General features: G+C 36.7%; 1 protein-coding gene across 2 annotated transcripts in view; it reads right to left on the reverse strand.

Moving 5' to 3' along the window:
- Window positions 1-15,539, reverse strand: part of RGS10 (regulator of G protein signaling 10) — a 64,254-nt gene that overhangs the window by 14,047 nt on the left and 34,668 nt on the right. For both annotated transcript variants that reach the window (XM_031955946.1, XM_031955945.1), the window contains exon 4: window positions 12,616-12,759. In XM_031955946.1, coding sequence (XP_031811806.1) covers window positions 12,616-12,759 — 144 coding nt within the window. The remainder of the gene's footprint in view (window positions 1-12,615; window positions 12,760-15,539) is intronic.

Raw genomic sequence — 15,539 nt, forward strand, 5'->3', positions numbered from 1 at the left:
GCCTGAACTTGAACTTACATCCTCTGCCTTCTAACCTAACACTCTACTGTTCCATGCTGCCTCTTCAATTTTCCTTCTATTTGAATTTAAAATCTCTTTTCACCTTTCTATCCTGATAATGCTAGAGAAAAATTTTATACAACTTGACATTTATCCCTTTTGAATTTCATATTATTATTTAATAAATATGTATTAAACACCTACTGTATTCCAGGCAAAAAATAGTCCTTGGCTTCAAGGAACTCTCAATCTCATGGAGGAGACAACAAGTAAACAAATATGTACAAATAAGCTATATGTAGAATAAGGCTGGAAGAAATAAATAACACCAATGGACACCAGAATCAGATACAAAAGAATCTTAATAGAATACAGTTTCTTACCTGGAATCTAAAGATAGATTTTAACAGGTCCAGGAGCTTAAATGTTTTTAAAAATTGCACCTTATTTTCACTGACTCCTTTTTTACTTAAGAAATTATCTGAAAAAAAGATCCATAGGTTTCACCAGACTGCAAAATCATAAAGAAAGCTAAAAATTCCTTGACTAGAGCACTGGCCTGAATTTAATAATAATTTCTGCCTTTCTAGGATTTTTGCACCTTACTTCCCACTAGATACTGTGATCCAATATTGTCCTCCTTGCTGTCCCAAGAATAAGACATTTCATCTCTTGCCTCTGGTCATTTTCTCTGACTGTCCTCCAGGTCTGGAATGCTCTAATAGTCTCATCTTCTACTGGAAGTCTTTCCCAACTCCTTCCTATTTATTTTCTATTTATTCTATTATATATATCTGGAGACTCTTTTGCCTCTTTTTGTATCTGTGGCACTTAGCACAGTGCCTAAAACACAATAGGTGCTTAATAAATATTTACTAAATAATAATATGAAATTCAAAAAGGATAAATGTAAAGTTGTATACTTGGGCATAAAAAAATCAACTTCACGAATACAAGCTGAGGGTAAGTGATAGTGTTAGTAGATTACAAGCACAATGTGCATCAGCAAAATGATATGGTAGCCAAAAAAACTAATACAAAAGACATAACTTCTAAAACTTGGAAGGAAATTTTCTCACTGTACTTTGTTCTGGTCACTCACTTTAATTAAAGTATGATCCAAGTCCCCAAGACCCCTTCAGAGGATATAAAAAGTCAAGAATATCTTCATAATAATATTAAGATGCATGAATTTCTATTATGATAAATATTGATAGATACAATTCACATTTTAAAAAAGCTCTTTGGGATGCCCTTGAAAATTTTTTTAAAGAATAAAGAGGTCTTGAGATCCAAAAGTTTGAGGACCTTTGTTCTAGAGTGCTCAAGCCTGGGGACTGACGCAATGTCTTTTAAGAAGGACATTGAAAAGGTGAAGTATATCCAGAGGAAAACAACCAAGATTTTGGTTTAATGTCATAATGGGATTTATTGAAGGAACTAAACATAAATGTAGCATAGAGAACACAGGATTTGAGGCAGGAGGTAGGAAAAGTCATGAGGACTGGTTGCAATTGCTCTCTTGAAGTATTTGAAGGGCTACCATGAAGATGATGATCCCAAAGAACAGAAACAGGAACAAAGGAGCAAGTTGCAAAGAGACAAATTTAAGGAAACTTAGGAAAACTTGCTATATATTAGACGTGTCAAAGCACTGGGCTTCTCTCAAGATTTCTCCAAGCAGAGAATCATTTGTTGAGTGTTATAATAGGCATTCTTTTCCTGAATAAATTGGACCAGATGCCACTGAGGTCTCGTTCAATTCTATGATTCTACAGCTAGTTCTTCTCTCATAACACCCAACATCCAACTTCCTAAAAGGAAGTATTGGCAGATTTATTGATTCCCCCTGCCACTCCTGGGTCTTCTCCTTTCACCATCACTCAACATCCATCCTTCTTCCTTTCAAGTTCACACACTCACCAAACATTTATTAAGTGCCTGCTTTCTGGAAGGCTCTGTGCTAGAGATATAAAGACAAAAATGAACTACTGTTTACACAATGATTTGGGAAAGGGAGAGAGATACTAAGAGCTGGAAGAGCCAGGAAAGTTTTCTTGAAGAGAATAGCCTCTGAATTGGGTTTTGGAGGAAATTAGGGATTCTAGGAAATATAAGTGAGGGGAGAACATTCTGGAAGGAAGAGAAGGGTGTTAAGGACTATGTCTAAGTGAAAGGGCAGGTCAATTCTCCGAGAGCCTCCACAGCTGTGAATCATAACATTTGAAGGAGTTGCAAAGCAGCCTTCGCAGCTGTTCCTTGTGGATTGGGAATGAAATAAATTGGAGGCAAGAGGCAAGAGGGAAGAGAACAGCAACTGCCTCTTAGTCTCCTTCTCCTCCTCCCTCCTCCTCCTCCTCCCTCCTCCTCCTTCTCCTCCTCCTCCTCCTCCTCCTCCTCTTCCCCCCTCCTTCCTCCTCTTCCCCCCTCCTTCCTCCTCCTTCTCCTCTTCTTCCTCCTCCCTCCCTCTTCCTCCTCCTCCTCTTCCTCCCTCCTCCTCTTCCTCCCTCCTCCTCTTCCTCCCTCCTCCCTCTTCCTCCCTCCTCCTCCCTCCTCCTCCTCCTCTTCCTCCTCTTCCTCCCTCCTCCTCCTGCTCCTCTTCCTCCCTCCTCCTTCTCCCTCCCTCCTCCTCTTCCTCCTCCTCCTCTTGCATGAAGAGATCCATTCTACAGGTCCGCGTTAGACCTCCAGCAGCCACTGGCAGGTGGCTCCCATATCACAACAGAAGGGAGTCTTGCCTATGCCAGCAAGGAGATAGAAGATGGCACCGTGTGTGTGAAAAATGGCAAGGTCAGACTGGCTGAGTTGTAGAATACATGAAGGGAAACAAGCAATAATAAAGCTGGAAAAGTATGTTGGAGTCTACTCAAAAGGCTTTAAATACCAAATAGGGGAGTTGGTTTGACCTTATGGGTAACTGAGGGGACCTCTGGAATTTATTGCATCTGTCCAGATCCTTGTTGCTGTCAATTATAGTCCTTCAAGTTACTGCTATTAGTCCCAAATAATTACAATGCCTGAATTTGAGCTGTTTTTTTATTTTTACACCCTTAGCTTTCAGTATCTCTCTCTGTTCAATCTCCATGACCTCTGTCTCCAGTTTGTATCAATAATATCTAGGCACACTAATATCTTAGAGGATGCTTCCTCCTTCCCAAACCCCATACAAATGAATTGTTCCAGATGCTAAATTTCTGATTGTAAAGAATGAAAGTTAGGAAATGATTGATCTAGATCATAAGGTAAGAAACAAGCTCTTTAACACACAAACACAAACACGAATATATACATATACACATATATCTTCATACACATAAACACACGTGTCTATATGTGTATTCCTACATATACATACATATGTCTGTGAGTATGAACCTTCTCTTCTGTCTCTGGATTGTTGCTGATAGCAGACTCTGACAGTGAAGTCTGCAGAGGAGAAACTGAGGTTCTCTCTATACCTTAAAAAATTGTGTGCATATCTCAATCTCTATAAAAGGGTTTATGCAAAGAAATCACCAATTATAACCCTATTCTACAACAATAGCACTTGCAAAAATCTCTTCCTTATTCCAAAGGAAATAGTGATAGGGTTCCCTTACAGTACAAAAAATACTGGCAGGAAAGGGGCAGAATTGGTGTTGAGTTGCTAGTTGGACCAGGTCATTTTTTTAAAAAAGGAAAAAAAAAAGTCTTTCGCTTTTAATTCTTTACACCCATGTCACAATGAAAGCTGTTTCATTTTAAAAATCCAGCATCCTGAGTGACAGACACTTACTTGTGAGACATATCTACCACCCATAATTTTGTCGACATATATGCTTATTAGTAATAGTCAGTTATTAGGATGAACCTCCCAAGAAAAGTCATGGAATCTTCTTCCAGTAGATTTTTGTAGCCCCTCCAATTCTTGTCATTCTACATTCTAGGCAGTAACATGCTCCAACATGCTGACCCAAGAGCAGATGGCAGTGTAGACTGACCCTCACATTTTCTTTTCCAAAGAAAACAGTTTCTTAGACTGCCTGTGACTAATTGGTCTCCTCACATCATAAAATGAACTTTCAAAATTTCCATTAGTAACAAGGGGAAATGCTCCAGAACCAGCCACAGGAAGAAATAAATTGAACAGGCTCTTTAATGCCAAATAACAACTGAAACAATCATCAGAAATTTGATGTACATATTTGCTGTATGAATATATGTTCATATAATAATGATAACAATAATAATAATTAGCATCTACATAGTGCTTTAAAGTTTGCAAAGTGATTTACAGATATTTCATTTTGAATATTTTTAAAGGAATAACTGAGAAGGAATTTCACAACAGGCTAGAAGGAAAGGAACTTAAGAATGTTTACATGAATCAAAGAGAAATGGAGGTGCAAATAGACTTTTTGTTAGAGTTAATTCATAAATATCAAATTCACTAAGGCTTTGATGATGCATATTATTTATTGTATTTTAAAGCAAAGAAACTGAGGAACCCCCAAGGTGAGTCAGTTGAACCATGCCAGAATTATACTCAGAAAGCTAGTCAACTGGGGTCTGGATTTTATCTTCCTTGTTGATGATGCTGTTAGGTCTTCTCATCTGTGTCTAACTATTCGTGACTCCATTTGGACTTTTCTTGGCAAAAATATTGGAGTGGTTTCCCATTTCCTTCTCTGATCCATTTTACAAATGAGGAAACGGAGGCAAACAAAGTTAAGTGACTTGCTCAGGGTTACATAGTAAGTGACTGAAGCTGGATTTGAATTCAGGAAGATAAAGCTTCCTGATTCCAAGCCTAGCACTCTACCCACTGGGCTATCTAATTGTCTATCTTCCTATCATATCACAAAGATCAAGGGCGTGTAAAGCATATGTAAAGGGAAAAAATAAGGATATGATTCCAAGAAAATGTGATTAGCATGATTTATTTGGGAAAAGAGACATAATAATCAGACATGAGCAGGCAGTTCCATGGGCACAGTGCTTTGGGTTGTTACCAGCCTCTGTCTCCAGTCCTATTTCACATTACTCCCCTCGCCCAATCCATATTACAAACACACAAGGCCACCTGCTATTTCTAATCTCAGTACCTTTGACTAGTTCACCTTATCTTAGTTCTCAATTCTTTAGAAGTTCAGTTCAAGTGCTATCCCTTAACAGATGACTGTCTTGATTTCCCCTAATTGTCAGTGCTCTCACCCTCCTCCAGTTATGTGGCATTTACTTATCTGCATGCATGTTGTATTTCATAGTAGAATGTAAGCTCCTTGAGAGAAGAGATTGGTTCTCATTTGTTTCATTTTGGTTTTTTCTCTCTAAAGTCGCCCATGTTGACACACTTTAAATAAATGTTGAATTCAGTTGAATCTATAGTTCCATGAGCTATGATAGCAAGTTAGAGACACTGGAAAAACAGGTGATTAGCTGAGGGTCATGCAGACTCCTGACTGCCAGCTCATAAAGTCCATTTATCTTTCTAATAATAATGATGGTTCATGCTGATATTGAGATGACAGATGAATCAGACTTTAGTATCCAAGAAGAAATGAGGAGAAAGGAGTATTTGTTTTGTTTTTTTTTAAGGTGCCATCCTTAGTATACAAAGATGATCTAACCAAATACTTAGAGTTTTTTTTTTCCAGTAAAAGAGATATATTTACACTGAGATAATTACCCCTATTGAACAAAGACACATTTGCAAATCAGCTGACCAGAATAAGACCAGAGAACTGAGAAAAGTAAACTGGGCCAGGCAGTAATCAAATCCAGGATCTTGATTTCACTAACATCATTTTCTAACTGACTGAGCTAAGCAAACTAGCTATGTGTATAAGAGTCGCTGAAATGGCCCTTGAAATAAGTGATTCTTTTAAGAAATGAAGAAAATGCTAATTGACTGTTGCTTTAGAGCTACAAAGCACAATAGAAAGGGTACCAGGCCTATTGTCTTAGTTCAAATCTTGTTTCAGGTACTTACTAGCTATGTGATAATGGCTAAGTCATTTAACCCTGTTTGCCTCAGTTTCCTCATCAAGAAAATGTGCTGGAAAAGAAAGTGGCAAATCATTTCAATATCTTTGCAAAGAAAATGCCAAGTGAGGTCACAAAGAGGTGGACACACCTGAAAAACTACTGAACAATAACAAAAGCAGGAGCTGGTAAAAAAATGAAATAAAGAAATAATATAGCCATGAAAGTATTGGCTTTAGAGTCAGAGGAAAAGTATTCAAATCCCTACTTTACTTCTTACTACTTATCAGTTCTTGACAAGTCCCTCAGTTTTTCTTAATCTCAATTTGCTCATGTATAAAATGAGGGAACTGGATTATGTAATTGCTAAGGTCCCTTGAAATTCTAAATTTATGATCTCATAAGAATAATTCTAATGTAGCTGGAGAACATTCAAAGAGCAACCAGGATAGTAAAGGGCCTTGAGATTGTGCCATATGAGAATCAATTAAAGGATATTTAGAATTGGGGCTATTTAATCCTTAGGAGGACATGTCAGCCAGCTACAAAAACCCAGATGGCAAAGAGATTAGACTTCTTCTGGTTGGTCAGTAGAAGTTGCAAAGAAGGAAATTTATGTTTGAGAAATGGGAGGTAATATATTTCCTATCAACTAGAGCAATCCCCAAAGGAAACAGACTGCCTACATACACACACACACACACACACACACACACAGTCAGAGAGAGAAAGAGAAAAAAAAACTAGTTGACTACTTGTGTTCTTTGTCATGGAGAGAGTTGTTATTTGGTTATGGCTTGGACTAGATGCCTTCTGAGGAGCCAATTCAGAGCTTGGGCAATTATGAACATTAATTAATATATGATTCTATAATTTGGCGATGCTCTCAGGGACTATTAGAGTTGTGTAGGGATATTGATCGCTAATGCTAGCTAAATGACCCTGACCACTATGATTTACTCATTTATGCATCTGCTTTTTATCATTTTCTTGTTTTACATCAAAAGCAGGTAGTCAGTAATCATATATTACTGTTGTCAGTATTCAGTTCAATTCAACAAATACTTAGTTATCTACTAACTAGATGGAAATTGAATAACAGGAATTAAGAAATTAGGGCATTTGAGAGGATATCAATATATATGAAAAGAATTGTAGAGATTATTCAGTATCAACAATATAACCTCGGGCCACACACAAACAGTGGACCTCAAACTGGGGGCCAGGAAAACATACCGTTTGAATCATTCTTACTAAAATGTGTGCCCTACATAATAAATAGCCTCTCTCAGTCTCAGTTCCCTTATCTGCAAGATGGGGATAATCATATCTGTGACCTCTCTTATAGAGTTGTGGGGATCAAAAGAGATAATGCTTATTAAATGCTATTAAAAGCCCTTTAAGATTTGCATGCTGACTGAGCCCATTACAATTTATGTTATTGAAACTCAACGGGGTTCTCACTGCAGAAAGGTAAGCAATTCCTAACTGATTCATGAACCCACTCTCCATAGAGCTGTTACAAATCATCTCTCTTCAGTCCTCTCTTGGCATATACTCTTCCTACCCTTTCAAGCTGAGAATTTTGCTTCATATTTCACTAAGACTTCTTCCTTTTCTTCACCTCCTAAATTATATCATTCAAACATTTCCCTCCTACTATCTCTTCACTCTAATTTTAGATCACATTCCCTTCCCAGTTCTCTTACAAATTTCTACCACTGTTTTCCCCACTCTCTATTTTATATTCAATCTCTCCTATTAAATTGGATCCTTCCCTCCTACTTACAAATACATCCATAAAAAAACAAAACAAAACAAAAATCACTTAATCCAATTCTCTGTTGACTATAATTCTATGTCTCCTATCCTTCAAGGCTAAACTCCATTAGAAAGGCATCTATATTATATATCTTCTCTCTCACTCTCTTCTAAACCTACCACAATCTGGTTTCTGTCTCCTTCATTCAACCAAAACTGCTCTCAAAAGTTATCGATTATTCCTTAATTACTAAACGTAACAGCCTTTTCTCAGTTCTTACTCTTTGCAGCTGACATCATAGATCTCCTTTTTCTCCTCCTCCTGGTTATTATCTCCTCTCTAGGGTTTCATGATACTACTCTGTTTTGGTTCTCCTTCAGTCTTCTAACTGTTACTTGTCATTCTCTTTTATTGAGTCATATCATGTCCTCTAACTACAAACATTGCTCTAAATTCTGCCTTGGGCATTCTTCACTCTATATTATTTTGCTTAGTGATTTCATGAGCTCCAATGGGTTCAAATATCATCTTTATGTGGGTGATTCATATGTGTGTATGTGTGTGTGTAGAGAGAGAGAGAGAGAGAAAGAGAGAGAGAGAGAGAGAGAGAGAGAGAGAGAGAGAGAGAACCCTAGTCTCTCGCTTGAGCTATCGTAATATATCTCCAATTGTCTCTTGGATCTCTCAAACTGGATGTCTTATAGATATCTCAAACTTGACATGTAATAAACAGTTCTCATTATTTCTTCCCTCAAAACTTCTTCTTTGCTATTGTTGTTGAAGGCACTATCACCCTTCCAGTCACCCAGAATCATGACAGTGGTATCCATCCTCAGCTCCTTATTCTAACTTACCCCATATGTCCAACCTCTCTCCAATTTTATCATTTCTACCTTAATAGCATCAATTGCATATGTCTCCTTATCAACACTCACATAGACATTACCCAAGTCCAAGCCTTCAGCACCTTTGACCTGGACTATAAGCTTTCTGATGGGTCTTTCTGCTTCAAATTTCTTTCTACTCCAATCAGTCCTCTACTCAAAATTCTAAAGTAATTTTTCCTAAAATTCAGTTTGACTACATCACCATCACTACCAGCAATCTTCCCATGCTGCCTACTCAGCATTGGCTCCCCATCATCACCTGAATCACATATGACATCCTCTGCTTGGCATTCAAAGCCCTTCACAACCTGACTCCACCCTACCTTTCCAATCTACTTGTACCTTATTCCCTTTCATTCTATGATTCAACTACACTGGTCCTGCTATCCATGGAGCACAATACTCAACATCCATGTCTTTTCACTGGCTGTCACCCAGGTCCATAATGCTGTCTTCTCTTCATCTCTGACTCTTGTCTTTCTTCAGGACTCAGCTCAAAATCCATCTTCTGCAGGAGAAATTTTCCACTTCCAAAACATCACACCACCCCACATCCATCCCTGCCTAATGCTAGTGTCTTTCCTCTGGCATTACCTTCATCTACACTGTATATATCTTGTATGTATGTAATTAACTACATGTTGTCTTCCCTGTTCCTTGAGAGTTTGGGCCATGTTTTTACCTTTTGATATATCTTTAAACTGTAGCACAATGTCTGGCACATAATAAGCACTTAATAAATACTTATTATTACTGATATTGACCTATATTGAGTTTAAGTTTGAAATTCTTATGTCTGCTTTTTATAACTTAGAGAAATGTATAAGAAATGTATAAGGATTAAATATGAATGTTTTGATGTTCAGTCCAACTCTGTGACCCCACTAGGGGTTTTCTTGGCAAAGATACTAGAGTGGTCTGCCATTTCCTTCTCCAGTTCATTTTACAGAGGAGAAATGGAGGCAAACAGAGTTAAATGACTAGCCTAGGATCATACAGCTAGTAAGTGTCAGAGGTCAGATCTGAACAGAAGATAAATCTTTTTGACTCCAGTCCCAGAATTCTATCCACTGTGCTACCTATCTCCCAGATGTGTATGTCTATGTCTTAAATAATACAGGGTGAATAAGTGGAAGCAATCAATTTAGATGTCTCTTCATGTCTGTCTTTATAAGTCTCACACTCAGTATATTTTGTTGTTTCTAATGAGATATGGGCTAAGAAACTACTTACCTACATTTGTTAAAATTCTGTTTTTTAAGAAGACAAATAGGCAATGAAAGATTGTTTAAATGACTGGCTTATGAAATTTGTGATCTCTATTTTAGCTACCAGAGAGATTTTCTTTTTATTTCAAGTTCTTAGCTATGTTCTGGATAGTTGAGGCTGTCAGATAAGTGAAGTGCTTCTGTACTTGGACACTGAACTAAAGATAACCTAAATTTTCCCTGATGGCTATGTTTTGGGAGAACTGAAAGTGCAGAACAATCTATTCTGATGGCTCTAATACAAAGCCAAGAGGCCCCATGCAAAGCCAAATCTGCTGAGATTTGGTTTTATTTTAAACTACATGAAACCCATTAGTTTGAAACATGTCCCTGGTTAATTTCTCTCTTTTACTTATGAAAACAGGACTTGTGTAGGAGGCCCTTTGGGAAAGAAAGAGAACTAGAGACCATTGTAAAAGTGTATTTTGGTGGTTGCCAACAAAACTTCTCCAGAGCCAGAATTTTAGAGAAGTGATATGGGAACTCAAAGTGTCTTAGGAATCTTTGTTTTAGAAATAGATTTTAGAATTCTGATTTTTAAAGAGGGGTGCTTTCATTCATATATCCCTTTGTATTCACTGAACTTTTTCATTTCCTTAAACAAAAGGTTTTAACAAGGGAACTTAGAAATCACTTTTAGTCACTCAAAAGTCCCTCCTTTGCCACTTGTATTCCACATTGCTGCATATGGCTCAATCCCATAGTGTGGGACTGAAACAAACCATCTGTTTCTTCACTTGTGCCAATATTATTATGATTATTTCAGTCTCAGTTTTGATGCCTTTTTGTATATGCATCTAGAAAAAATTTTTATCCTTCAAAATCTGCTACTCGGTCAACTGTTTAGTAACATGAGATTTTTACAGATTTTCTCATTTTTCTTTAGAATCACATAAAACAATAGCACTCTCTCTTATAATAAACATATTAGTGAGGAATACAAAGTTCTGCCCTCAGGTTAAAAAAACCCAATCATTTGTACAAGTACAGGGAGGGAGATGGAACTAGAAAATAGAATGTGTGAAGATTTCCATGGACTTCCAAGCTCAAAATGTGAATCACAAAGATCACTCAGTTGCCAATACAGTGTTAAGTTCCATTAGGAAAAATATGGTAGCCAGAAAAAAGAGGCACTCATCTTACTGCATTCTGCCTTGATCTGACCACCTCTAGAATATAGTGATCAGAATGGAACGCCACTTGTAACAAGCAGTTGGACAAGATGACTTTTAAAGTCCCTTGCAGATCTGAAATGGAATGCTTGGAAATTAAGCCAAAGGCAAGTCTTCATAGACTGTAATGCTCTTTACACTCACACATGTGATGATATCATTATTAGCTGACTCTTCAAATAAGACATCACTGCTGTATTTACTTCATGCTGTATTCAGAATAAAGTATAATTAATGCAATATTCTGGTATCCCATACCTATAAGTTTAGCCTAAAATTTGGAAGTTTAATAACCTCATTTATCGAGCATCAATGAGAGAATGATTTATTGCAAATATGTTTTTTTCCCAAAACCAGAAATATGAAGTCTTTTATAATGAAAAGAACACTGAACCCTGAGTTAGGAGACTTGAGTGTGAATCTTGGCACATTAGCTATGTGAACACAGTGTCCTCATCTGTAAATGATGAATGTAAAAATATTTGCACTTCCCACTACATATTATTGTTATGAGGAAAGTGCTCAGTAAATTTTATATCAATTTACATCTTACAGCTTTAAGTTTTAAAATGTACAACTGTCCTAAGACTTTTGAGACACCATTCATGCATGGATGGATGTAACAGACATGTGGCTTTAATACTTTAAGGGATATGGATGCAAATTCTAACTCTGCTTCTTATCCTCCATGGGACTTTGGGTCCCATCTAACCTGGGTTTCAGTTTCCCTATCCATGAAATGATTGCCTCTAAGGTCTATTCCTATGATTATCTTATGACTATAAGCGTTGTGCAACTTGAAGTGCAAAATGTGGTCTATAATTTTTGGAGATTGCCAGTGCAGGATTTTGCTTTGTTTGACTAGAATTTGTTAGAGGGTAACAAATTCCCTTCCATGGAAAGAAAATAGATCTTTGGGGTTTTTAAAGTTTTATTGATATGTTTTGCTTTTTTTATTATAAACATTTAAAAATTAATGCTACTTTCTTATAGGTCTCTTGTAACAAAGTAAAATTAAGTAATTTTAAGTAAATTTAAATATTTATTAAGTAAATTTAAGTAATTTTAAAGTAAAATTAAATAATATTAAGTACTACTTAAAGTAATATTAAGTATACTGTAAAGTTATAGTTAAAGTAAAATTAAGTATACTGTGTATAATTAAGTAATTTTAAGTAAAATTAAGAATACTATGACTTCATATGAAAATGTATGCAACATTTTATATCTTAGTAACCCCCTCAACTTCTTAATTGTTAAAAATTCACAGAAATCTCTCCCTCCCATGTTTACCCCATTAGAGAAAGAAAAAAAAAGAAAAACAAATTCCTTGTAGCAAATATTCATTCAAAAAGAACAAATTCCCTCAATGGTTTTACACACACACACACACACACACACACACACAATACACATATTTCATTCTGTTTACTAAATTTGTCACATCTCTATAATAGATATTTCATCATTTATCCTCTATAATTATGAATGGCATCATAGATTTTTGTTAAATGAAAAAAAAAAACATTTTTAAGAGTCAGTTGAAAAAAGAACTCCAATACCTGGTCCTGCAGCTTCTGAAACATCAGAGGATGAGGTTCCTCTAGGATCTTCTCATTTAGGCGAGACTGTCCCTCCACATTAACTTGTGAGGAGGCTTTACTGGACAAAAAGGTCATGTAAATGTCTTTTGCTTTTTCCTGCATCTACAAGAAAACAAAATAAAAATCCACTTATTATCATCTGCCTATACACATGTGTGCAAAGGCGCACACGCACACACAGACACACACGCGCGCACACACACACATACACACACAAAGAACCTATGGCTCTTTCTACAATCTTTTCAGGCTTGTCATCATCTCCTAATACTATGCATGTGGCAACCAGAAGGAACAGCCACATGAAAGAACATAATGCATTTCACCCTGCTTTTTCCTTCAGACTCAGACCCATTAATCTATACTTGTAACAGTAACTTTTAACCCTCATTTTCTTCCTGAATAACAGCTTAAAAGGGACTGACATTACCTGGCTTTTTTACTGAATACTCTTACTGATGTGGATGAGAACAGAAATAATGCCTCTAATGAATACAAGGTTTCAGAGTTAAGACACTGTCCAAATGAAGCAATGAAACATCAGATCCATGATATGAAAATTAGTGAGTTAGACTAGTAGGAAATTCTACATCATTCAAAAAACAAAAATTCAACAAAAATTATTAAGTGACTACTACATATAGGGCATGGGTACTACATGCTAAGGATACCAGTGTAAAATGACAAATAGATGCTCAGTGTATTAGCCCCAGATGTTCATACCATTCATGAGATATTGTTGCTACATTACCAAGACCAAACTATATTTGGCCAATATTTATTTTTTGGCCAATATTTATTAAAAATAAAAAATATTTATTTTTAGGCCAATAGGTTAAACAGTGAAAAATACAACATGCTTTTAAAGATAAAATGAAAATCTAGGAATATCCTGTGGCAGGGGGGAACTGTGGAACTAAATGGGAATGCTCCAATGAAGGATTTTTTCATACAAAAATTAAACAAGGATATTTAAAAACTGAAGTAACAGATGAATGATTTGCACACATAAAATACTTTTCAATCTTTAAAGTGCAATATAAATGTCAACTAGTATTATTACTAAAAGTCACAACAGCTGTTGTCATATAATCTTTGTAACAATGAATCCATGAACAATGTAACAATGTCATACAATCTTTGTAATTACATTGTAGTACATTGTGCTCTGTTTTAAAAAAATAAAAATAAAAAATAAAGCACAAAGCTCTGTTTGCTGACTATGGATCAGAAACCTCTACACCCATTCTCTTACCCTATACAATTCTTGTCTGATTCTTTCCAAAATTCTTTCCTTGTAGATCAGCTGACTAACCAAAACATAGAGAGATAGAGAGATAGATAGATCCCATCCAGCTCAAGCCTTTCTTTCATTCTGCAGATAAGAAAGCAAACTACTAAACCAAGAGAAAGAGTCTTGGTTGTTGTTGTTGTTGGTGGTGGTGGTGGTGGTGGTGGTGGTGGTAGTATATGTGTGTGTGTGTGTGTGTGTGTGTGTTTGTGTATAATATCCCATTGATATAAATTTTTGTGCCAGGTATAAAGTCAATGAATTGTTTACTGGGGGTGAGAAGCTATATAAGTTACCAGAAGCTGGAAGATAGCCAGTCATATAGACCTCTGATTTTCAATATATTTTTGTCATGTTGGACTTAAAAAAAAAAAAAACCTTCATCATGCTCTTACAAAATTTTATTATCTATCACTTTGGAAAAGCTAATAGAAAACTGCTACTACCCACCTGGGATGACTGAGATACCAGACTGCCTGGAAAAGAGTTTGAGTAGTTTTTGAAATTCCTCCAGTGGGAGACCCATTCCAGTCAAAGATAGAAACAAGAAAAGAGGTCACAGAATGAGAGCTTAAAGGGACCTTGGAAGTCATGACCATCACAGAGTTGGGAAGCAGCAGGGATAAAGGAAGGAGAGGGGGATTTCCCAAAGATCACATAGGTAGTAAATGGAAGAGCTGGGATTTGAACTGAAATCTTCTGACTTCAGAGTCAATCTTCTTTTCAGTATACTACATTGTCTAATCATGTACCTCCTCATGCTTGAAAAAAATTACTTTGAGTTTTCTGGCTAATGCAGAAATATATTAGTTCCAGAACCCTGATAAATACTCTCAAGGAATGCCCTAAAAAATGTACCAAAAGGTACAACTACAAAGAACACCAAAGAGAAATTACTATAAGATCCTCTATCCAGAATTTCACAAGTTTTCTAGAAACCTGTAAAGACTCTGTACATCTGCAGAAAGTATAGTGCACAAACTGCCCAGACCTGCGGCAGGAAATGAGAGCAAATTCATATTCAGATCTAATCAGCCTATATTCTAGCTTACAGGGCTGTAGTAGCACCCGGGAAGCTAGTGACTAAAATGAAGCAGGTGATAGGGCATGACCAGTAATCAGCACAGGACATCCAGAGCCCATCAGCACTTCATCAGGACAAAAAGCTAACACAGAACCAGACTAGCACCCAGTTAGCCCATGTCCAAACAACAACAAAAATCAGACTGCTGCTGAACAATAGAAAGAGCCAGGGCTAGTACAGCACCCTACCAGAACTATCGGTATCTTTTTGGGGCCAGTGACCAGAGCCAGCTGCAGATTTAGACTGTGCAAGAATGAGACATAGAAGAGGTTCAGGTCAAACCTAAGGTAAACCACCAGAAACGCATGCCAAAACCAAGAAACTTTTACAGAGAATGGAGCCTGAACTTAGCCACAAGTACCCAGGACCAAACTGGGCCTACTCACACTGTCCAAGATTATAGGAGGAAGTAGATCTGAGTTTATAATCCCAATCCAGAAAATGAAGCTGAACCTATGAGTAAACAGGAAAAAAAAATACTCAACATGATAAATTCTATGCATTGAA

This window comes from Sarcophilus harrisii, chromosome 2 (assembly GCF_902635505.1).
Source record: "Sarcophilus harrisii chromosome 2, mSarHar1.11, whole genome shotgun sequence".
In the NCBI taxonomy this organism is placed as follows: domain Eukaryota; kingdom Metazoa; phylum Chordata; class Mammalia; order Dasyuromorphia; family Dasyuridae; genus Sarcophilus; species Sarcophilus harrisii.